Source organism: Lissotriton helveticus, chromosome 3_1 (genome assembly GCF_964261635.1).
Source record: "Lissotriton helveticus chromosome 3_1, aLisHel1.1, whole genome shotgun sequence".
Taxonomy (NCBI): domain Eukaryota; kingdom Metazoa; phylum Chordata; class Amphibia; order Caudata; family Salamandridae; genus Lissotriton; species Lissotriton helveticus.
The window spans coordinates 980726877-980752462 of record NC_136061.1 but is presented as its reverse complement, the minus strand read 5'-3'; the positions used below and the strand labels follow the sequence as shown (position 1 = coordinate 980752462).

Here is a 25586-nt window from a genome sequence, read left to right as displayed (position 1 = left end):
AAACATACGTTTAAAATTTTTTACAGGCACACCCTGGCGCCGACCTGTTACGATTCTGTAACACGGCCGCTATCGCCTATAATTGGTAAGACTATTTGCATGCTGCCTCTTAGACCCAAGCGGTATCTCTGATCCCTACTCTAATATGTAGCCTATTATATATTTTGTATGCAGGGCTGCAGAATCGAATCACTTGAGTAACTATACTCCCGATATGACGTGCCTTGCGCTGCATTGGTAAGCCAAATCCGCCACCCCCTCACACGAGAGGAGATCTTTAGAGCTCATGGGCACTGCGAGACCTTTAGTCCATACGCGCACTTTAGCACAATTGTCCCCTTTTTGATGCCGTGGTCACATCATTTAGACGCACGGTTTGAAAATTTCTAGAGATAGCCTGCCTATGTTAAGCCGTCCTCGGTTATTCTGCACTCTCTCTCCGCCGCCGTATAGTCACGGGCTACTTGATCTACACTCGTGACCTAGAATTTAAGTACTACTTTAAGGAACCATCACTACCTTACCAGCCGGTCCGACGCGGTACTCACCTGGCACAGTAAGTCATGCACGGTGCACGAGAAGTCACAATTCTTCCTTGTTGTTTTTATTGTTTTTAGTTCCTCTATTCTAAAGTATGTATTTTTCCTTCTTTTAGGCAAAGTAAGGTTTAATGAGAAAGGCAATATTACTGTTTGTCCTGATGATGGTTCCCATGACTCTTTAAGGGGAACCGAAACGCCGTCGACTTGCTTATGCACCCTATACAGATGATTGATTGTATAGTTTGCTGTAATGGTGCTTAATGATATTTTCTGTGTAATGTATTTGTAAAACAGAAAAACGCTTGTTGTTTGCCTTCAAACCTTTCCTATCTTCACTAACGGTAATCAACCCGCATGTGTTGGGCACAGGCTTGTGTACCACACAGGGGTTCTGTGGAAGGTATCTTTGTTCCACTTGTGTAAATCTTGTTTATTCAGTAAACTTGAAAGACCTCTGTCCGGCTGGACAAGTCCTTCCAAAATATAGATTTGATTTCGTCTATATTTATTGTATGTCTATCTTTTCATGCACGGGACCATTGTTGTTTCAAAAAATTGCTCCCCGAGGTCCCTGGCTGACTGTTTTTTGGGGTCCCTTGTTGTTGAAAAAGAATATTGTGCGCAATCGATTGATTGCAAGGGCTTTACTCTCCCTCCCACTTCTCCTAAGTGGTCGCTAGCTTCCCTACCTGTACACAAGCGGTTTTTTACTGCTCCCCACATCTCCTTTCACCTCCTTTTCTCATCACTGTGATGTCTGACACAGCCCCTTTGTATTCTCTTGAATACATTAATAAAATTTGTGCAGGACCGTCATTATTCACTGACCAGGAAGACACCAATACTACAGGTAGTACCAATCTTTCTGATGAACTAGAAAAGCAAAAGAAGAAATACGTCAGACTAGAGTTGATGACTTTAATGCTCACCCAGTACCTAAAATCTAATACAATCCCACTTGGCCTTCAAGTCAGGAATATACCAGGGGTGTTTACGGACAATCCGAAATATATAACAGGCTTTAGCGGTATCGGTACTACCTGCTCTAGGCACTGGCTAGTCCTAGGTATAGAGACCGCAAGCGAGGAACTTAAAAAACTCACAGAAACAATCAAAGACTTGGAAAAACAGATAACTGATGATAAGGTAATCATTGATGCAAAGGCATTGCTTGAAAAGATTGATAAAACAGTTGCTGAATTCAATCGTATAGAGCAGAATAAAAAATCTAATAAAGTTAAAAAAGACATCAAACTTTTTTCTCTTGAACGGGCATACCCATACTTACAGAAGGATTTTTATACGAATCGTAACTTTCATCAGCATCAACAAAACCCTAGACCCTGGGGACGCTTCAATAATAGAAACACTGTTGTTGGTTTTACGGACTCCTCTGCAGAGTCCTCAGATAGCTCTGATCCGGGCGAAGGAGGGAGTGGACCAACACGTAACCAGGTTCCTTTTTTATCCAGGGGAAATCCAGAACCCCAGAAGAGAGGCAGAACCAAACAACAGAAACGATGGCACAACCCCCCGGGGGAGCACCAGACGAGGCAGAAATTTTACCAGTGGTAACAGCCAACTCTAGTTTAGATACAATTCCCATCTTTAATATCTCTAACCACATCCTAACCCCAGATGAGCTATCTATCTTAAGTAAGGGTTTATCTTTTGTCCCCACCACCTACCCAAATTTTTTGAATCTCCAATCAGAGTTACTAGGCTTCTTCAGGAAGCTAAGACTGCGTGCATTCTTTGAATTAAATCCATCTGAACCAAGGGATGTTACAACCCCATTCCGCCCACCATCAACCTTCTCCCCTACCTCTAGCATGATCCCAAAAGAAATAATAACCTTTGAGAAAGTCATTCTCAGAGAAGTCTCTAATATAGAGAAATCTCATCTCTATGTACCATACAACATTTCCTTGGATGAAAGGTCAGCAATCAATTCCCTCAGAAATAATGCCACCTTGATTATCAAGTCGGCAGACAAGGGAGGGGGGATAGTTCTACAAGATATTGGTAATTACAAGAGAGAACTTTTGCGTCAGGTTACTAATACTGACCATTATTGTAAGCTTCCGTGTAACCCCACCAAGGATATTCAGACCCTTATTAAAACCATAACCATGGAGGCTCAGGAGAATGGTATTATAAGTCAACATGAGTACAATTTTTTGAATGTTGCTAACCCTAGAACTCCTGTTCTTTACACATTACCCAAGATCCACAAAAGGATGGATAACCCCCCGGGTAGACCAATATTATCTGGTTGTGGTTCGGTCCTAGAACCTCTGGGCCACTACGTCAATTTTTTCCTAAAGGATTTTGTGCCGATCACTGCTTGCTATATCAGGGATAGCATGCACATGATTAGTCTGATTGAGAACCTTGCTTTTGACCCTGAACATGAGACTCTGTGTACATTAGACGTGGAGTCTTTGTATACTAATATACCCCAGAAAGACTCACTACTTGTAATGCAAACTATACTAGACACCAGGACACGTCCCCATAGAGTACCAACTCTGTTCATAATACAACTATTAGAGATCTGCCTTACTCAAAACTTTTTCCTTTTTGACTCAGAATATTACCAACAAACACGGGGCTGCTCCATGGGAGCTATTTTTGCCCCCACCCTGGCAATTCTATACATGGACTGGTTGGAAACCCAAACCATCTTGTCCAGTAGTAACCCATTCCATCAGGGTATACACACGTGGAGGCGTTACATAGACGATATTTTCTTAATTTGGGGCGGATCCACTGCGGATTTCCCAGGACTAATACATTGGCTCAATAATAACTGCAATGGACTTACATTTACCTTAGTCCACAACAAAGATAGTATTTCCTTCTTAGACCTGACCATTCAACACGATGAGGGAACTTTATACACATCTTTGTTTCGCAAGCCAACAGAAAGGAATACCCTCCTGAGCTATAATAGTTGTCACCCAAGGGCCCTGAGGGATAGCCTTCCCTACTCACAGTTCCTCAGACTCAGGAGGAATTGTTTTAAGAAAGAGGATTATTTCACTGAGGCGAACACACTGTCTTCAAAGTTGAGATCTAGAGGCTACCCCAAGCGCCTGATAAAAAACTCTATGAAGAGAGCCTGGTACTGTCCTCGCGACACTCTTCTAGAGCCGAAGCCAAAACAGACCAATGAGAAAATAGTGTGTGTGACTACCTTCACTACTGTATCGAATCGTGTCAAGAAATGTATAAACAAAAACTGGCATATTTTGAATTCTGGTCCCCTAAATTGGCAGACCCCCCTCTTTGCTTTTAAGAAAAGTAAAAACCTCAGAGACCAATTGGTTAGGGCAGCGTTACCACCTACGGTTGTTAGAAATGTCACACTCCATGACCATTGGTCACTACCACCTCTCCGGGGGCATTCGAAATGCGGTTCATGTGTGGTTTGTGAATTTGCAATTGAAAGCAAAGAATTTGTATATAAAAATGTAAGGAATGTACTACATAGTTTTACTAATTGTAATAGTAGTAACCTTGTTTATGCAATCTTTTGCCCATGCAATTTCATATATGTTGGCCAAACAAAGCAAAAAGTTAAACTGCGAATATCACAGCATCGCAGTCGGATCAGGTGCCAAACTCCAAATGCACCGTTGGTTGAACATTTTCTAAGCAAAGGACACACTGAGAATGAGATCCGCTGGACAGTCATCACTCAAGTCATCATACCACCGAGAGGGGGTGACCTAACCCGGATGCTCAATAGAGAGGAACTAAAATGGATCTTAAAGACAGACAGCCTGAACTCAGGGCTGAACCTACAGGAGGAGTGGACTGCTTTAATCTGAGAATTTAGAATGTAATTGGATCCCTTGAACTGTACGTCCTATTTTATGCTTAACTGAGGTCTCTGAAGATTTATGTGGCTGTTATCCCCGATTATACGGGATGTACGTCTTTTAAACATATCACTCTGCATGCTAGTCACTTTTAAACATCACCCAAGATGACTATGGTAAAAGTTGCCCCTTGTTTATTTCTATGCCCAAACTCCTCACCGGCACTGTCCAATCACATCTCACACCCTCCCCTTCTTTTACTTCCTGGTTGTAGCACGCCAGCACGCCAGGGAAGATCGTTGTGACCGCGCCTTTCGGTAAGTGCATAACATTATGCATTAGTACTTTGGGATTGTAGTTGAGTAAATTTTAAATCCCTGAAACATACGTTTAAAATTTTTTACAGGCACACCCTGGCGCCGACCTGTTACGATTCTGTAACACGGCCGCTATCGCCTATAATTGGTAAGACTATTTGCATGCTGCCTCTTAGACCCAAGCGGTATCTCTGATCCCTACTCTAATATGTAGCCTATTATATATTTTGTATGCAGGGCTGCAGAATCGAAGCACTTGAGTAACTATACTCCCGATATGACGTGCCTTGCGCTGCATTGGTAAGCCAAATCCGCCACCCCCTCACACGAGAGGAGATCTTTAGAGCTCATGGGCACTGCGAGACCTTTAGTCCATACGCGCACTTTAGCACAATTGTCCCCTTTTTGATGCCGTGGTCACATCATTTAGACGCACGGTTTGAAAATTTCTAGAGATAGCCTGCCTATGTTAAGCCGTCCTCGGTTATTCTGCACTCTCTCTCCGCCGCCGTATAGTCACGGGCTACTTGATCTACACTCGTGACCTAGAATTTAAGTACTACTTTAAGGAACCATCACTACCTTACCAGCCGGTCCGACGCGGTACTCACCTGGCACAGTAAGTCATGCACGGTGCACGAGAAGTCACAATTCTTCCTTGTTGTTTTTATTGTTTTTAGTTCCTCTATTCTAAAGTATGTATTTTTCCTTCTTTTAGGCAAAGTAAGGTTTAATGAGAAAGGCAATATTACTGTTTGTCCTGATGATGGTTCCCATAACTCTTTAAGGGGAACCGAAACGCCGTCGACTTGCTTATGCACCCTATACAGATGATTGATTGTATAGTTTGCTGTAATGGTGCTTAATGATATTTTCTGTGTAATGTATTTGTAAAACAGAAAAACGCTTGTTGTTTGCCTTCAAACCTTTCCTATCTTCACTAACGGTAATCAACCCGCATGTGTTGGGCACAGGCTTGTGTACCACACAGGGGTTCTGTGGAAGGTATCTTTGTTCCACTTGTGTAAATCTTGTTTATTCAGTAAACTTGAAAGACCTCTGTCCGGCTGGACAAGTCCTTCCAAAATATAGATTTGATTTCGTCTATATTTATTGTATGTCTATCTTTTCATGCACGGGACCATTGTTGTTTAATTAATGTGAGGCATTCCAGAGATTGTTTTCTGCGTTAAATTTGGCCATCAGAAAGCCACAGACCTTCGCTGTGATAAGTTACTGCTCATTCAACCAGCAGTAGAACAGCAAGTACAAGGGATCTCTAAAGCAGCAACATTGAAGACACCACACATTTGCATAGGGTTACTCCTTCCTTCAGACATTAAAGCAGAGACAAAAGTATGCTAGATGTATTTGGTGATCTTTCCTCAAAACCTCATTATCCCACTTTCTTCAGCAGTCACTGCTTTGTACTCAAAGCTTGTGGATCTGGCTGATCAAGTGCCTCGGAAGCTCTTTGGAGTTGTTGTTCTTCACATTGGTTACCGTCATAGATTCACATGCAACTCATTTACCTTCCCTTTGATATACGAAGCAAAGATCACAAACTGCTCTCCATGCTACAGGAATTCATTAAAGTCTGTAAGGGCATAGCCACAGGTCCTTTCACTAATTGGCTTTGGGAGACAACCCAAAATTAGGAGTTTCACTGCAGTTTTTAATGTTTTAATAGGTCCAAGTCCGATAGCTATTTTCGTTCTAGCAAATGGCAGCATGTTAAGCTGGAATTGTACATAGAAGTATTTTTTACTAATCAGTATTGCAACCTTATTTATAATTGGACTATTTTTGACAGCATGAATTACAGCTTCAGCACCAGAGAGATGAAATAAGAATCAAGGAACTGCAGCAGACTCTCGCAGAGCTTGAGGAGGATGAGCGGCAGCTGGTGAGAAGGAAACGGCCAACAGCTGATCCTACAAGCCCTCTGAAAGATCCTGCTAATCCCAGCCTGGCTGCTTCTCATAAACGTGGCACTCTCTCTCTCCAGCAGCAGCTGCAAAGGATGGAGAAGATGAGACAGCAGCTACTTTCTGCTGCAATCCATCTAAAGGAGTTTGGTAAACATTTTACAGACAGGTGAGGCATTACAGAAACGGTTTTCTTATTTAGTTGAATAGCCACTGAAGAAGCCTTGCACATTAATATATGTTAGTATTCCATACAAGACTTTAATTGATAATACAAATCAGTATATTTCTGTCTTTAAATCTAGGACCTTTACTGAATATTCAGATGAAGAAGCTTTAACGTCTTTATTGAAAATGCTAACTGATCTCAAGGTGGAATTGCAGAGATTATCTTCTTTTGCTTCGGTAAGTAAACATCTGTATTTATTACTCTCAAGGTTACTAACAAACTTTACAAACCAGTTTCCTTTGAGGAAGCAAAAATTGTCTTTTATAATCTAGACCGGTTTCAATTGTCATTTATAGTTTAGGTTCCCCCCAAAAATGTTTGATTAACAATATTATTGATTTTTACTAGCAAGTAAACAAGTAACAGTGTGACACTTTGACCAACGTTCCATTACGCTTCATAATACATTTGCATTACTTGAATATAAGTGAGTGCGACAGTTCTCAACCACGGCGCATAAACTGTACATTTGTGTATATAAATAGCTTACAATTCTACTCCGTCTTATTGATTCATTCATTTGCCCCAGACCTTTTTATGATTGTTTGGACATCCACTGGCCCGAAATCGGGGTTTTTCCTGTGCGGCACACCAATCTACAACCTAGCGCCATTTGGTTATATTTGGGGGTTTAGACTGCGCCCATGACGCGGCAATGTCACTTTTGACTACCGTGATGGGTGTCCCCAGGAATAATTTGTCCGTTCTGGATCCGTCTAGGACATCCTATTGCTCCCAGGATGAGTCGTAAGGAATCACAAGGAACCTGCCAACCTATGACGTGTGTGAGTTCGGACTCTATTGCAGCCCAATATGAGGCAAGGGCAGGACCAAATCATCTGGTAAAAAATCTGCCGGTTCCTGTCCACATCGTGTGCAGTTCGAAGAGGGACGCAGACCTGCCTTGTAGAGGCGTTCTGGGGTGAGATAGGCATTGTGTAAGTTATATAGTTGGATTAGGCGTAGTCTGGCTGAAGTGGTGATGGTCTTGGGGGTCATATAAGCGTCACGCCAGTCCTCCACCTTCAGAGGGCCCAGCCATCCCTCTCACCAGGTCCTCAGTGGAGCGAGTGTTGTTGAGATATTAGTAATAAGGGTCTTGAAACGTCCTAATGTGGTTGCCCACCCATACATCGTCCAACAATGATATGCCAATATGATCCCATCTTTTGAACCCCGTGAGCCCCGTCACCTCTCGCAGCCACCTACCTTGCCACAAAGGTGTGTGCTGGCTCAGTTTGTTGTCCCACTGCATGTGCCTTTAGGGCTGTACGCCAGGCCATCTGAAAGAAACAGGTTAGTGTTAGATTCCTTACCTTAGAATGTCCCGAGGCATCAGACTGGATCGGTAAAGTTTTCGTCAGCAGTACCCCTGCGCGTCGGTAGGCGTTGTCTGTGGCTCCGCGTCCGTCGTCGCGGTTGTGATCGCCAGGATAATCGTCGGAGTGCTTAGACGCCGCCCTCGCGCGATGACGTCAGTTCTTCTTTTTTCCACACCAGCAAGCGCAGATCCGGGAAGAGCAGGACTATAGTCATTTTTGACTAACTTTTTTGATCTCTTTTGATCACTTTTCGAGTCGACCTTCGACTCGTGGTGCCGATAGGGATGCCTGGTTTTAAACCTTGCGAGGCCTGTCACCGCTTGATGTCGGTGACCGACCCCCACCGTCGGTGCCTTTACTGCCTCGGGGCCAACCATGATGAAAAGTCATGCCCCGACTGCCGGGCCTTGACCTCGAAGGTTAGACGGGCGTGGTCCCGTAAGCTGCTCGAGCTCAAACAGTCTGCTCCGCCCCGCTCGAGGTCCCGGTCGAGGAGGAAGTCGAGGGACCGGTCGTGGAGCCGCAGTCATAGTCGCTCGACGAGTCACCACCACCACTCGTGCTCCAAGTACTTATGTAAGTTGAGGCATTCGAAAAAGAAGTCGAAGAGGCGTCATCGCTCTTCTGACTCCCCCCCCAACGCTCGCGCGACACGGCCGGGGGTTCGGGCGACAACGCCCACGCGGCTCCATCGGTGCTGCAGGCGCCGCGTCCAGCTCCATACCCGCTGGTCCCTGGGCTGCACGCGACGCCGGTAGAGATCAGTGCTTTCCTCACGGCCATGAGGTCGCACTTCCCTCCGTCCAAACCTGCTGAGGGGCCTTTGGCCCCGCGGGCCCGACTGGGAGGCCTAGAGGGCCGCCGGCCCCGGCGCCATCTGTTGCTTCCGCCCCGGCACCGTCATCGACTCCGGTCCCGCCGCTGCAGGGCCCTACAGGATCCGGGTCGTCGCCAGTCGACCTTACGACTCTTCCGCTGGCGCTGACGCCGAGGGTGTCACTCCCGGCGCCGTCCCCGGACGACGTCGACCCCAGTTTCAGTCCGGGTCCGCGCCGTCTCCGGCGTCGATAGGTGAGGCCTTCACCTACGACCCGGCTCCATAATTTTTGCCTGCTTATCAGGAGATGGATGACGAGGAGGACTGGGACAGTTGAGCCAGGACTGAGCATAAGAGCTGGGGGAGGCCATTGGTCTGGACACTTCGCCAGACACTGGATTCGTCTCTCCTCCCTCCATGGCTTCGCAGGAGGGGGCTGCTTACAGCATGGTGTTGAACAGGGCGTCCAGGGCCTTGGCTCTTGAGCTCCCTGTCGCGGCCGTAAGGACTAACCTCCTCACGCAGGTGCTCAAACCGCAGGCAAGTTCCTCGGAGCCTCTACTGCCATTTAACAAAGCCCTCACCGACGTTCTGATGGGCACCTGGTCCAAGCCCTCCACAGACCTCCCTGTGGATCGAAACGTGGCCCGACACTACCGCCTGGCTATGGGCCAACCCTACTTTCTGTCCGTTCACCCCACCCCCAAGAGCCTGGTGATCCAGGCCTCTACGTCCCAGACCGCATATTCCTGACCACTCCTCCGGATCGGAAGTCCAAAAGTTATGATCAGTTTGGGAAGAAACTGTCTCCTCCCTGAGTTTGAGGCTGCGGTCTGTCAACACCGCCTGCTTTTTGGGCCGTTACACCCACTCTCTGTGGGATACGGTTACGGAGGTGCTGCCACAGTGCCCGGAGGAGGCCTGAACACGGCTCGCCCAAGCCCTGGCGGAAGGGCGGGATGCAGCACGCTACTCGATCCGGTGTGGACTTGACACCACGGACTTGCTGGGTAGAGCGATTGCAATGACAGTGGTGGTTCACCGCCACGCCTGGCTGAGATCCGCCAACTTTTCAGGGGATGCCCGGGCCACACGCTTGGACATGCCCTTCGATAGCCGTCGCCTCTTTGGCGACAAAGCGGACAGTGCGCTGGAGCGTTTCAAGGACTCCATGGCTACGGCCAAGTCCTTGGGCCTAGTCCAACACCAGCAAACTTCTGCTTTTCGCCCCTTTCGTGGCCAAGGAAGGGGCGCCCCACACGTCCAGCCAGCCACAGGCCGCAGAACCAGTCTCAATGCAGTCGCGGACGTGGTTACCGCCGTGGCGGTGCCGGGGGACAACGGCAGGGTCAATCCTCATCTGCTGCCGCAGCATCTGCCTCTAAGCCTTACTAGTCCGGCATTTCAGGCCCATTCGACACCAGTGGGGGGCAGAGTTCGCCATCACCTCCTCCACTGGTGTACCATCACGTCCGACAGGTGGGTGCTGCAAATCGTCAGAAGGGGCTACTCCCTCCCTTCAAGGCGACCCCTCCAGCCATGCCACCGCAGTACCACCGCATGTCGGCGAATCACTTGCAACTTCTGCAGGAGGAAGTTACGGCCCTCTTGGCCAAGGGGGCCATCGAGGGTGTTCCTGGGCCAGAAGTAGAACGTGGTTGCTATTCCCACTACTTTCTGGTACAGAAGAAGGGCAAAGGAGGCCTACGCCCTATCTTGCACCTACGAAGCGTCAACGGCTTCCTCCGGAAAGAGAAGTTCAAGTTGCTGACCTTGGTTCAGATCCTAGCTGCCCTGGACCCAGGAAACTGGATGGTAGCGTTGGACTTTCAGGACGCGTATTTCCACATCCCCGTCCTACCGGCGCTACCTGCGGTTCACGGTAGGCCACGAGCACTTTCAGATTACCGTGCTCCCCTTCGGCCTTACCAGCGCCCCTCGGGTGTTCACGAAAGTGATGGCGGTGGTCGCAGCTCATCTGCGCAGATCAGGGGTTTCAGTCTTCCCCTATTTCGACAATTGGTTGTTGAAGGCGGGCTTGCCCCAAACAGTCGTCAGCCACCTCCAGACTACGGCCGACCTCATGCACTTGCTGGGGTTCTCCATCAACGTGCCGAAGTCACACCTGTGCCCCTCTCAGAAGCTCCGTTTCATCATAGTGGTTCTGGACACTGCGCAGTTTCGGATTTATCCCCCCCCAGCAGCGGGTTAGGGATATTTAGGCTCTGATTCCGATCTTTCAGCCTTTATCCCGAGTCTCGGTCAGGTTGATGCTGTGGCTCCTGGGGCTGATGGCCTCCTGCATCCTTCTGGTGCATCATGCCAGATGGCGGATGCGGGCTCTGCAGTGGGACCTGAAGTTTCAGTGGGCACAGCATCAGGACAACCTGTCCGACCACGTCCTGAGGGCACTGCGAGTCAGTTGCAGTGGTGGCTCACGAACCGCGATTGGTTCAGCTGCAGATCTCTCTCCCTACCCCAACCAGAGCACGTAGTGGTGACGGATAAGTCCCTCCTGGGATGGGGGGGGGGCCACATGGGACAGAGGGAGATCAGAGGCCTCTGGTCTCCGGCGGAGTCCTGGCTCCATATCAACCTTCTGGAGCTACAGGCGATCTGACTTGCACTGAAGGCATTCCTTCCCTCTGTCCGCGAAAGTGTAGTGCAGGTGTTCATGGACAACACCACCGCCATGTGGTACTGCAACAAATAGGGCGGGGTGGTGGACACTTTGCCAGGAGGCTCTGCGCCTCTGGCAATGGCTGAAACACCAGGGCGTCACCCTGGTGGTTCAACACCTGGCAGGTTCCCTGAACGCCAGGGTGGACAAACTCAGCCGCCTGTGCATGATGGATCACGAATGGCGTCTGAACTCTGATGTGGCGCAAGGTCTCTTTCAGCAGTGGGGAGAGCCTTGGTTAGATCTAATGATAAACAAACAGTGAGCAACCCAATCAACCCTTGAGGGCTTGGGTAATTAGATAAAAGGGTAAATGTGCTCTCAAGGGAATTTGTTTGGGCAGAATTTAGTGAATTGCAAACTTATTTAGTAGGATTAGTTAATATATCCCATGTGAAATCAAATCATCAATATTGAATCAGACAAACGATATATATATAACACATGAAACATAAAACATAAACACAAAGGTGTAATGAAAAAGCGTTTTATCAAAATCAATGGTCAAAGAAATATAATATACAGGTAAGGTTCATTCAAAAATGTTTAGGTTTTGGAGGTATACAAACAAATTAATTGAAACAAAGACTCAACAAAACCTAAATACACCTATCTAAAATCAATATGAAACAAAACAAGATAAAGATGAGGTGAAAGTCGACGTTTCGGTCTCTTAGAAGCTACTTGAGGAGACCATCTTCAGGACAGAAGTCATATATATACTGTATAAAAAGACCAGCGTAATCTGAAAATAAAAATATTTACAGTTACACATCATATTGACTATATACAAATTGATAACACCTTTGTGAACAAACAAACAGTTCAATACTGACTCATGACAGAACTATCACAAACATCAAAACATACATATTGCATCGACTGTATTATGCAAATACTATTTCAACCTGTTAGGGCACACCTTAACCTTGTAATTCTATCACATCCTTAAGGCAATTTCCATTTGTCTAGGGGAATGTGTAGTCAATCATAGAATAACAATACTTTCTATTTACTAGGCAAATCTTCAGCATTTTTCTGTTTTACACACAATTTGACTCCACGCATTTACAGAAAGAGCCTTATCACAGTCATTGTCTTATTGGCATATTACATCCAACATTGTGACCCACGACCTGTTGGCATATCTACAGGTGAAAAAATTACTGGGAGGCCAACGAGTGAATCAACGTGTTAGTCTTTGGAAAGAAGTTGATTTACCTCATTCAATTTAGGAACGCTTTCTCTTGGCAAAGTCGCGCCTAGCGCAGAGAGGACGGTCGAAGTAGTACCGCTCCTGAAGGAACAAGAGTAATGAAGTTCACAACTTATTTTGATTACTAAAGTTTTGGTCCCAAACCCAATCAGAGGCCTACTTCTAGTACAATTACATTCACCGAAAGTTATCAGTACTCGCGGTTTTTTTGAAGCTAAAACATACCTATTTATTCTGATAGAGTAGATTTGTGCAGTATGTCCGGTGAGTCTGGTTGAATATGTTAAAAAGCCTCCTCACGACGAGTGAATCAAGGTAAGCAACGGGCATCTATAATAAAATTGTATACAGGTGGACATTTTTAGGCATACAGAAATTGCCTGACCAGAAATTAAACGCACAAGGGTTTTAACCATAACGTACCAAGCGCTACAAGGCATGGATCAATCCAGTTGTAATAGGCTGTCTTCAGCAAGTACCAGCGGACTAACGGTCGTATTACCGCAGAGAGTTACACCGTAGTCCCAGCAAAAAGTCACGGGCACAGAGATTCAGGACTGATTTTTAATCTGCAAACAGACAGACAAGCAGAATCATTTGGCAGTCTATAGCACTCGGGACGACCCAGCAAAACAACCCGCTAGACATGTGGTCTCAAAGTCCTAACGCCCAGGTAGCTTACCTGGAGGGTTAGAGCACAGCGGTCTTAAGGAGTAATTTATTTTTCTATGCAGACATGCGATTTCAACGGAGTCACAGCCAAAGTCACGGACCCGGTGGTTTCAGAAGTGATATACACTCTGCAAGTATAGAAATAAACCACATTGGTTAGGCGTCCGCCGTACACGTGTGTACGGCGGACGCCTAACCAATGTGGTTTATTTCTATACTTGCAGAGTGTATTTGCTGGGTCGTCCCGAGTGCTATAGACTGCCAAATGATTCTGCTTGTCTGTCTGTTTGCAGATTAAAAATCAGTCCTGAATCTCTGTGCCCGTGACTTTTTGCTGGGACTACGGTGTAACTCTCTGCGGTAATACGACCGTTAGTCCGCTGGTACTTGCTGAAGACAGCCTATTACAACTGGATTGATCCATGCCTTGTAGCGCTTGGTACGTTATGGTTAAAACCCTTGTGCGTTTAATTTCTGGTCAGGCAATTTCTGTATGCCTAAAAATGTCCACCTGTATACAATTTTATTATAGATGCCCGTTGCTTACCTTGATTCACTCGTCGTGAGGAGGCTTTTTAACATATTCAACCAGACTCACCGGACATACTGCACAAATCTACTCTATCAGAATAAATAGGTATGTTTTAGCTTCAAAAAAACCGCGAGTACTGATAACTTTCGGTGAATGTAATTGTACTAGAAGTAGGCCTCTGATTGGGTTTGGGACCAAAACTTTAGTAATCAAAATAAGTTGTGAACTTAATTACTCTTGTTCCTTCAGGAGCGGTACTACTTCGACCGTCCTCTCTGCGCTAGGCGCGACTTTGCCAAGAGAAAGCGTTCCTAAATTGAATGAGGTAAATCAACTTCTTTCCAAAGACTAACACATTGATTCACTCGTTGGCCTCCCAGTAATTTTTTCACCTGTAGATATGCCAACAGGTCGTGGGTCACAATGTTGGATGTAATATGCCAATAAGACAATGACTGTGATAAGGCTCTTTCTGTAAATGCGTGGAGTCAAATTGTGTGTAAAACAGAAAAATGCTGAAGATTTGCCTAGTAAATAGAAAGTATTGTTATTCTATGATTGACTACACATTCCCCTAGACAAATGGAAATTGCCTTAAGGATGTGATAGAATTACAAGGTTAAGGTGTGCCCTAACAGGTTGAAATAGTATTTGCATAATACAGTCGATGCAATATGTATGTTTTGATGTTTGTGATAGTTCTGTCATGAGTCAGTATTGAACTGTTTGTTTGTTCACAAAGGTGTTATCAATTTGTATATAGTCAATATGATGTGTAACTGTAAATATTTTTATTTTCAGATTACGCTGGTCTTTTTATACAGTATATATATGACTTCTGTCCTGAAGATGGTCTCCTCAAGTAGCTTCTAAGAGACCGAAACGTCGACTTTCACCTCATCTTTATCTTGTTTTGTTTCATATTGATTTTAGATAGGTGTATTTAGGTTTTGTTGAGTCTTTGTTTCAATTAATTTGTTTGTATACCTCCAAAACCTAAACATTTTTGAATGAACCTTACCTGTATATTATATTTCTTTGACCATTGATTTTGATAAAACGCTTTTTCATTACACCTTTGTGTTTATGTTTTATGTTTCATGTGTTATATATATATCGTTTGTCTGATTCAATATTGATGATTTGATTTCACATGGGATATATTAACTAATCCTACTAAATAAGTTTGCAATTCACTAAATTCTGCCCAAACAAATTCCCTTGAGAGCACATTTACCCTTTTATTTGGTTAGATCTAGTCACCACCAAAGAGAACGCGCAGTGTCATCAGCTCTGCGCATTGGAATTTCCAAGGTGGCACTCGCTCAGCAATGCTTTTCGTCGCGAGTGGAGCTGCGGTCTGTTGTACGCCTTTCTGCCTATACCACGTCTGCCCAGAGTGCTGAAGATGATCAGGCGAGACCGGGCCCAAGTCATCCTTGTGGCTCCAGACTGGGCACGAAGATACTGGTATCTCAAGCTACTCAGCGTGTCAGTCGATCCCCCGATTCGTCTGCCTCTTCATTATGACCTTCTGTCGCAGCAGCAGGGGACGGTCCTCCACCCGAACCTGTCCAGTCTCCACCTACATGTGTGGAGATTGAGCGGTGGCAGTTGAGGCCATTTGACTTGCCTCCTGAAGTTTGCAATGTGATTCTGGCAGCCAGGCGTCCCTCCACAAAAACGGTACACACCTGCAGGTGGAACAAATTTGTGGCATGGTGCACAGCAAAGGCTGTGAATCCACTCTCTGCACCCCTTTCTGAGGTTCTCCTCTTCCTTCTTTCTCTTGCCCAGCAGGGCACTAACAAGGGCTACCTCTCGGCCATTTCAGCCTTCTTAAGGTTTCCTGATCAGCTTTCGCTTTTCAAGTCCCCTGTTGTAAATAGATTCTTAAGAGGCATCACACACGTTACCTCCTGTTCCCTTCGCGATGCCTCAGTGTGACTTGAATCTTGTTCTAACGTATCTAATGTGCGCTCCTTTTGAGCCACTTCATAACTGTCCTCTTCGTCTTCTAACTCTTAAGACTGCCTTCCTGGTTGCCATCACCTCTGCCAGGTGAGTGAATGAGCTCCAGCTCTATCTTCTAAACCTTCTTTCCTCTGTCCATCCTTACAAGGTTGTTCTAAGGACTCATCCTTCTTTCCTGCCCAAGGTGGTCACAGCCTTTCATATCGGGCAGTCCATCACCTTCTATCCGCCTCCGCATCCCTCGAAAGAGGAAGAGAGGCTTCACCGTCTGGACCCAAAACGTGCGCTCTCCTTCTATCTGGACCGCACAGGCCAGTTCTGGGTGGACGACCAGCTCTTTGTTGGTTATGCTGGCGCAAAGAAGGGACCGGCGGTGCACAAGCGGACCATCTCTCGGTGGGTCGTCTTGTGTATCATGGTTTCCTAATCTTTGGCAAAAAAAGAGCCCATTCTTCTCGGGCCACGGTGGCTACTACTGCCCTGGGTCAGTGAGTCCCCTTGCAGGACATCTGCCAGGCAGCTATGTGGGCCTCGCGGCACACGTTTGCTAGGCATTACTGCCCGGACAGCAAAGTCCGGAGAGATGGCTTTTTCGGCCGTTCCGTTCTCCAGGACTTTCTGGTGTGATCTTGATTCGCAGACCCACGACCGGGATTGGTATTGCTGGGGTATCTATTCTGAGGTAAGGAATCTAACACTAACCTGTTTCTTTCTGATGCACAAGTTACTTACCTTCAGTAACGATATATCTGTATGAAACAGTAGTTAGTGTTGGATTCCTTACTGCCCCACCCATCCTCCCAGTTCTGCGAACCGATATCTAGGGTTAAGGACATCCCTTTCAGAGCCCTAGTTTCATGGCACCAGTGTCTATTTCTATCATGGCTCTGCGTTACTGGCGCGGAAAGTTATGTACAGAACTGACGTCAGCGCGCGAGGGCGGCGCCTAAGTACTCCGACGTCATCCCGGCAATCACGACGACGGACGTGGAGCCGCAGACGACGCCTACCGGCGCACCGGGGTACTGCTGACGAAAACTTTCCGGATCCAATCGGACGCCTGGGGATATTCTAAGGTGAGGGATCTAACACTAACTACTGTTTCTTACAGATATATCGTTACCGAAGGTAAGTAACTTGTGCATCAGGACCACTGTGGTTATTGACTGTATTTCTTTGGGTATTGGGCTTCCATATAGGAATGCTCGGATTGACGGAACTCCATGTCCTTTAGCTCTGTTCTGTAGGCGATGTGAGAAGTTGGCCTGGTATATGATGTTCACTGTTCTAGTGAACACCTTGAACCAGTCCAAACAACCCTTATGGTGACGGTTGTAAAGTCAACCTTATAGACCAGCTATCCTAGAGGTAGCGTGGACAGAACAGTCTTAGGCTAAAAGACTCTTGAGGGCGTGTAAAGCCAGCTGTTTTACCATATGTAACCCCTTGAATACCAAATGATAGGACACCACACAGGATATATATAAAATATATATGTATTTATTTACTAACACACTCCTCTGAACTCTTTGAGTTCAGAGGCAAAAGCACATACCAAGTTATACTTAGAAATACTTCAAATAGCACAATTTACAGTTAGGCCCTAGGGGCGCGTAAAACCATATACTAAGTAAGTGGTATAAGAACCACGACTCGGGAAAGGAGAAGGCCTAGGGCCTTGGGAATCGCTGGGGCTACACTATCTGACCCTTAGGTTAGGAGTAGGAGGCCCACAGGCGGCGCGTGCAGTGTCAGTACACTCACGCGAGAGTCAATAGAAAGTCAATGGGAACTTTAAAGGTAAGTAATCGAAGATTTAAGACACTTCCGGTCTAACTAGGAATGTACAAGTAACAAAACTAGACACTGGAGCACCGAAGTACTCGCGTTACCTCACCCACGGGCTGCGGGTGCATAGGTGTCAAAGTGTGTCGGGTTTTCTCGTTGATTCCTATGGAGCCTTGGAAGAAGATGCTGCAGGCGACCAGGAGGAAGATGTCCGGGTGGATCCAAGGGTGGATCTAGGATGAAGAGGACCTGAAAGCAGAGGGGACAGAGTCTAGGTCACTAGCCAGTGACTGGGTGGAACCAGGGCGGAACCAGACATCGTCGAGGAGCAATCAGGTGCAGATGTGAAGCTTGTCGTTGCAGTCACGCGGACCAGGAGGCGTCTAGGACGACCAGGTGCTGGAGAGGAGCTGTCCCACAAAGGTTCTCGCAGATGGAGGGGTCGACTTCAAGATCGGAGCCAACAAGCCTAAGCAAAGGCAACCCACGCAGGATACACAGGAGGCTTCTGGTGCAGACTAGGAGGGTCTGAGGTACTTCACCTTTTCAGGGAAGCAAGGGTCAGTCTGGAGCAACCAGACCAGCGATGGATTTTCACAAGGATCGTCGTCAGAGGGCTACTAGCCAACGGGCCAGCAACCGTACAACGCATTGAGCAGAACACAAGCAGAAGGGCCCCACGCAGATCTCGTGGAGTGTGGAGGGCTGATCTTCGGTGCAAGTGGAGCTCGGTGTCGGGGTGTCTCAGTCCCCAATGCACAGCTTAGAGGATGCCTCAGGAGCTGCGCTGTTAGCAAGTTGAAGACTTTCCAAGTTGCCTGGTTCCACGGATTCCGACGCCTTCCACGGGTTCAGCTGTGCTGGAGTCGTGCAGTGGGGTCAGAGGAGTCCTGGAGTCAAGGTCTTGTCAGGCTCTGCGCTCGAATTCCGGCGGGAACGGGGACAAAGCAAGCCGTCGAGTTGCCGGATGGTGCCTGGTTGCTCAGGGTGGTCACTCCTTGGCCACAAGGGAGATTCTTCAGTCTTCACGTCAGTTGAATGTCGAAGGGTTTCGTTTCAAAGTTTCCTCAGGATAAATCTAAAGTCTCCTGGGTCAGCTCCTACCTTTATACAACTAAAGGGGCTGGATTGCTCACTAGGTCCCTCCTAAGGGTGGGACCAGGAAGGGGGGTGGTTACACCCCCTTTCCTTTGTGCAGTTTCGCGCCAGAGCTGGGGTTGGAGTGCCCCAGCAACCGGTTTGAACTGGGGTATGCATGGAGCACCTAGTGTGCCCCAGGCATGTCTCATTCTATTCAGCCCTCCCTGTCCCAATACACAAAATCCTGTCTGGGGTGGTGTTCGCACCTCTCCAGGCAGGAAACCTATTGTCCAGGCCTCCCTCGCTGGAAGGACTCCCAGCAGCAGGAGGTCAGACTTGTGTCCGTGTCAGCAGCATCCATTTTGTGACGCTGGGGCTCTGGTTAACTTTAACCGGGCTAGTCAGCAATAACATGTCTTCTTCCTCTAGAAGGGTGGAATGCTACCCCCGTCGCCAGAATTGGCGAGGGGGTAGTATTCCAAAGCGAATTACACCTTACACGACATGTTTAGATAAAGCCAAACCAAAGTTCACATTTAACCGCGAGGTTCATAATGCACTTAAGAGTATATGGTATGGCAATATCATAGAACAGCTATTAGGACATGGTTCCGAAAGCAGCAGACAGGCTCAGCTCATGCTAGAGCACCATCTCACACATAACCAAGCACTCTGACTCCAGGATTGTTAAGGCCTACCATAGGAGTGACTTATAGGTTACTGTGTCTATATTTAAGGGTAGATATAGGGATACTATACCTAAGCAAGGGGTGATTACACGACCTTGCCCCAGCTGAATGATCAGTCAGTTTGAGTGGCAAGCCAGGGGTGGCATAATACATGCTGCAGCCCCTGGTAGGCCTTGGTTGCACCTATGTCCTGAGTACCTAAGGTACACTTCTACAGGGGCTGACAAGGTGAGCCAATTCCCAATCGTGGATGTACCTAGAGTACATGGTGTGAATTTAGAGAGAGTGCATCTGGGCTGTGGGTCTGATGAGCAGGCCCACAGCCACATACAAGTCGAAAACCAGTAAAGCAAATGCAAAAAGTGGGGGTGACCATAGGAAGCAGACCCTACTCTCCTACACAACCCCCCCCCAAACTTAGGGACATTAAACTAACCTTGACCAGTTGAGTCTTCATGTTCTAAGTGGAAATATCTGGAGAGTCCATCTGCATTGGCATGGTCAGTCCCAGGACTATGTTCCACTGTAAAGTCCATCCCCTGTAGGGAAATGGACCACCTAAGAAGTTTGGGATTTTCACCCTTCATCTGATTTAACCATAGGAGGGGCTTGTGGTCTGTCTGTGAATCTTGAAGTGAGTGCCAAACAAGTATGGCCTCAGCTTCTTCAGGGCCCAAACCACAGCAAAGGCCTCCCTCTCTATAGCTGACCAACGTTTCTCTCTAGGGATCAGCCTTCTGCTTATGACACCAATGGGCTGGTCTTGACCATCTATATTCAGTTGTGAAAGTACAGCTCCACACCCAACTCAGAAGCATCTGTTTGGACTATGAACTCTTTGGAGTAATCTGGACTTTTCAGAATAGGTGCAGTACACATGGCCTGCTTCAGGTCATCAAATACCTTTTGACAGCTTACTGTCCACTGAACATTCTTTGGCATCTTTTTGGAAGTTAAATCATTCAGTGGTGTCACAATGGACCCATAGTTTTTCACAAACTTCCTGTAGTAACCAGACAGGCCCAAGAAAGCTCTGGCCTGTGTCTGGGTGATTGGAGGAGTCTAGTCTCTGATGGTCTGGATCTTGCTCTCCAGTGGTTGAACCTGACCCCCACCTACCAGGTGGCCCAGGTACACAACCTTGCTCTGCCCTATCTGGCACTTAGTGGCCTTGATAGTGAGGCCTGCCTTTTGCAGGGCCTCTGAAACATTCCTCAGGTGGACCAGGTGATCCTCTCAGGTGGAGCTAAAGACAGCAATATCATCTAGATAAGCTGCACAATAGTCATCCAGTCCTGTGAGAACTTGATTCACCAGCCTTTGGAAAGTGGCAGGTGCATTTTTCAAACCAAAGGGCATTACCACAAATTGATAATGTCCCCCTGGGGTCGAAAATGCTGTCTTGGCTTTTGCATCCTCAGCTAATCTGATTTGCCAGTAGCATGCTGTCAGGTCAAATGTGCTCAAGAACTTGGCAGAAGCCAATATATCAATGAGCTCATATGCCCTGGGGATGGGGTGGGCATCTGTCCTAGTGACAGCATTGAGATCTCTGTAGCCCACACAAAACCTCATCTCTCTCTTACCATCTTGGGTGTGAGGTTTTGGCACCAGGACTAATGGACTGGCCCAAGGGCTCTCTGAGGGATCAATAACTCCCAGCTCCAACATCTTTTGGACCTCTGTCCTAATGCAGTCCCTGACATGGTCAGGTTGCCTGTAGATTTTACTCTTGACAGGCAGACTGTCACCAGTGTCCACCTCATGGGTGCACCAGTTTGTCTGACTTGGGCTCAGGTAAAACAGATGTCTGAAGGACTAAAGAACTTGTCTGCAGTCCTGTTGCTGATGTTCAGAGAGGCTGTCAGCAAAGACAACACCATCTACTGACCCATCATCAGGGCTCTGAGTAAGCAGGTCTGGGAGAGGGTCACTCTCTTCCTCCTGCCCCTTATCTGTAGCCATGAGCAAGCCCATGTCTACCCTGTCGACAAATGCTTTTAGTCTGTTGACATGAAGCACCCTGTGGGGGCTTCTGGGAGTCCCAAGGTCCACCAAGTAGGTGACATCTCCCTTCTGTTCAACTATTGTACGGGGTCCAGACCATTTCTCCTGGAGTGCTGCTGGGGCCACTGGCTCCAACACCCATACTTTCTGTCCTGGCTGGTACACAGTCAGCACAGCCTTTTGGTCATGCCAAGCTTTCTGAAGTTCTTGGCTGGCCTCAAGGTTTTTGGAAGCCTTCTCCATATACTCAGCCATCCTGGAGCGGAGACCAAGTACATAGTCCACTATGTCAAGTTTAGGCTTGTTGAGAGGTAACTCCCATCCTTCCTTCACAAGACATAGGGGTCCTCTTTCTTACAGGATGCCCAAACAAAAGCTCAAAAGGGCTGTAGCCAACCCCCTTTTGTGGGACCTCTCTGTAAGCAAACAGAAGGCAGGGTAAAAGGATGTCCCATCTTCGCCTCAGCTTTTCAGGTAACCCTTTTATCATCCCTTTGAGGGTCTTGTTGAATCTCTCCACAAGCCCATTGCACTGTGGGTGTTGGGGGGTGGTGAACTTATAGTTGACACCACACTCCTTCCACATTGCTGTTAGATATCCTGACATGAAGTTTGCACCTCTGTCAGAGACAACCTCCTTTGGAAAGCCCACTCTGGAGAAAACTCCATGTAGGGCTCTTGCCACAACAGGAGCTGTTGTGGTCCTCAGGGGAATATCTTCTGGGTACCTGGTGGCATGATCCACTACCACCAGTATAAATCTGTGCCCAGCTGCTGTTTGGGGGTCCATTGATCCTACAATGTCTATCCCCAATCTTTCAAAGGGTACCCCCACCACAGGTAGTGGTATGAGGGGGGCCTTTGTTGTGCCACCTGATTTGCCACTGGCTTGGCAGGTAACACAGGAGCGACAAAACTCCTTGGTATCTTCTGACCCATGGGGCCAGTGAAAGTGAGGGACAAGCCTGTCCCAAGTCTTGTTCTGGACCAGGTGTCCTGCTAGGGGAATATCATGGGCCAAGGTAAGAAGGAAGCCCCTAAATTGCAGAGGAATAACCAACCTCCTGGAAGCACCAGGCTTGGGGTCTCTAGCCTCTGAATAAAGCAGCCATCATCCCAATACACTTTATGGGTACCTTGAGCATTCCCAGCAGCCTCAGCAGCAGCCTGCTGTCTGAGGGGTTCAAGAGAGGAACAATCTAATTGAACCTGTCTCAGATCTGCCCTTGAGGGTCCCCCTGTCCCAAGAAACTCAACCTGATCAGGTTCAAGTTCTTCCAGGACAGTTCCCTCTTGGATTTCAGAATCATCCTCCTGGGAGGGCTGATCCTCAACCTGAGGCAGGGGGGAAGGCACTGCCTTAACCCTCTTGCTCTTTCTCTTGGGTAGTGTCTGGTCTATTGTTTCAAGATCCAGCACTTGTTCAGGTAAGCACTTTTTGGCCTGTGCCCTGGTCACAGCAAGGACATGTGCTTATATTCCCAGCATTTCTGCATGGGTCCTATACTCCACCTCAGACCAAACTGAGGTTTCAAGATCATTACCGAACAGACACTCTACTGGAAGGTCTGAACTCACAACAACTCTTTCGAGGCCAGTTACCCCTCCCCAGGAGAAGTTAACAACTGCCATACTATGGGAGGTAGTGGCATTGCTAGCGTTGGTCACTAGGTAGGTTTCACCTAGTATGATCTGGTCAGGGTTCACAAAGTTAGGTATCACTATAGTGACACTGGCACATGTGTCCCTGTAGGCCTGAGCCATCTTGTCATTAATAAAAGGTGTCTGTCTGTACTTGCTCAGATTACTGGGACTTACAGTAGAAGCATTGCTATGTCCCCATCACAGACAAGAACAGCCTGAGTTGGTACTCTGACTAGGCCAGAGTCCACCTCAGTTCCCAGGGCCAACCCTACTACACCCTTTTGCTGGGAACCACAACTAACAGCTGGGCTAGGGGGAACAGTTGCCTTAGGGGCAATCGTGGTTGGTGCTGTGCCCTTCTTGGTGCACTCACTAAACCAGTGAGAGACTGACTTACAGTATCCACACCAGGGCTTCTTTGGACCTTCTTGTTTCTGTTTGTTCTTTTTGGAGCACCCTCCCCCTGTGCCTTTTGGGGGCCTGGTGAAGACTTCTGGTCTTTTTGTTTCTGCTCATTACCCTTCTGGTCTGCCTTCTTCTGATCACCCCCTTGGTTCTGGTTTTTCTGCTTGACCCTGGTTCTGACCCATTTGTCTGCCTTCTTTCCCAATTCTTGGGGAGAGGTCAGATCAGAGTCAATCAGGTATTGATGCAATCGCTGGTTTTGACAGTTGCTAAAGATATGCTCTCTCATGATCAATCCTGTATAGTCCCTAACTTTACTTCCCAATAACCAGCCTTCCAGAGCCTTAGTGGCACAATCCACAAAATCAGTCCAGTCCGGAGTCTGTGTCTTCTGGGTATCTCTGAACATCAACCTATACTGTTCAGTGGTTAGGCCAAACCCATCAATCGGAGCACTCTTCAGGACAGAGTAGTTGTTAGCATCCCCATCACTAACTGTGAGGAGCTTATCTCTACCTTTTTCAGAAAAGGAGAGCCATAAGATTGCTGCCCACTGACTTTGGGACACCTGCTGCACTTTGCTGGCCCTCTCCAAAGCAGTAATCCATTTGTGGATGTCATCCCCTTCTTTATAGGGGGTCACAATCTTGCTTAGGTGTCTATTTTCATAGGACCTATCTTTATCCTTGGGGATATTGCTGCCACCAGTGGGTTCTAACCCACTCTCTCTATGCTCTCTAGCACGAGCAAGCTTCTTTTTGGCCAGGGCAACCACAAGTTCCTGTCTTTCAATCCTAAGAGCAGCTTCTTTAATCTTTGCCTCATGTTCCTTTCTCTGAGGGGGAAGTCATCCCTCTCTGAGTAAGGCCATGAGAGCTATTTGAAGCATGAGACCTGAGAGAGTCCCTGGAGTGGGATCTCCCTCTTCTCTGCCTCTGGTTAAGCCCACTTGGGGGTCTGTATGAGGGCTGCCCATACTGACTCCCATGCATGCTTTAGTTAGCCTAAGTCTCCTCACTATGCTCTGACTGTTTGTCTCAGGATCAGAATCATCTTCCTCTACCTTGTAGGAGAGTAGGGTCTGCAATCCTATGATCACCCAGATTTTTTGCTTTTTGCTTCACTGGTTTACGACTTTCCCTGGCTGTGGGCCTGCTAATCAGACCCACAGCCTAGCTGTTCTCTCTATTCCAAATTGTACCCAGGTACTGAATTGGCACTGGGCCCTTTCCAAGTCCCTGTACCCAGGGCTGAGGTGTACCCAGAAGTCTCCCAGGGGCTGCAGCATGTATTATGCCACCCCTGGACTGACTAACCAAACACACAACTGGCTGCTTGACAGCTGGGGGCAAGGTGGTGTACTCACCCTTTGCTTTAGATATAGTATCCCTATATCTAAACCTAAATGGACACACAGATCTCCTATCAGTCACTCCTATGGCAGGCCTTAACAATCCTGAAGGCAGAGTGCTTGGAATCGTGTGAGATAGTGCTCTGGCATGAGCTGAGCCTGTCTGCGGCTTTCGGGATCCATCCCTTAGCCGTTTCCATGATATCGCATACCATATACTCTTAAGTGCATTATAATCCTCGCGGTTATATGCCAACTCTGGTATCGCTTTATCAAAACATGTCGAGTAAGGTGTCATACGAATTGGAATACTAACCCCTCGCCAATTCTGGCGACGGGGTTAGCATTCCACCCTTCTAGAGGGACACGACATGTATGTAACCTGTAACCCCGGTTAAAGTCAGCCATAGCCTTAGCTCCACAAAATGGATGCTGCCACCGAGACACAAGTCTGCCCTCCTGCTGCTGGGAGTCCTCCCAGAGCAGGAGGCAAGGACAAAGGGTTTCCTGTCAGGGGCGGTGCCAGCACCGTCCCAGACAGGATTTTGTGTATCCTAGGTAGGCAG

General features: G+C 47.4%; 1 protein-coding gene across 6 annotated transcripts in view; it reads left to right on the top strand.

Annotated features, from left to right (window-relative positions):
* Nucleotides 1-25586, top strand: part of PCNT (pericentrin) — a 1333356-nt gene that overhangs the window by 1045192 nt on the left and 262578 nt on the right. For all 6 annotated transcript variants that reach the window (XM_078681435.1, XM_078681433.1, XM_078681434.1 and 3 more), the window contains 2 exons: nt 6500-6783; nt 6920-7019. In XM_078681435.1, the coding sequence (XP_078537561.1) occupies nt 6500-6783; nt 6920-7019 (384 nt within the window). The remainder of the gene's footprint in view (nt 1-6499; nt 6784-6919; nt 7020-25586) is intronic.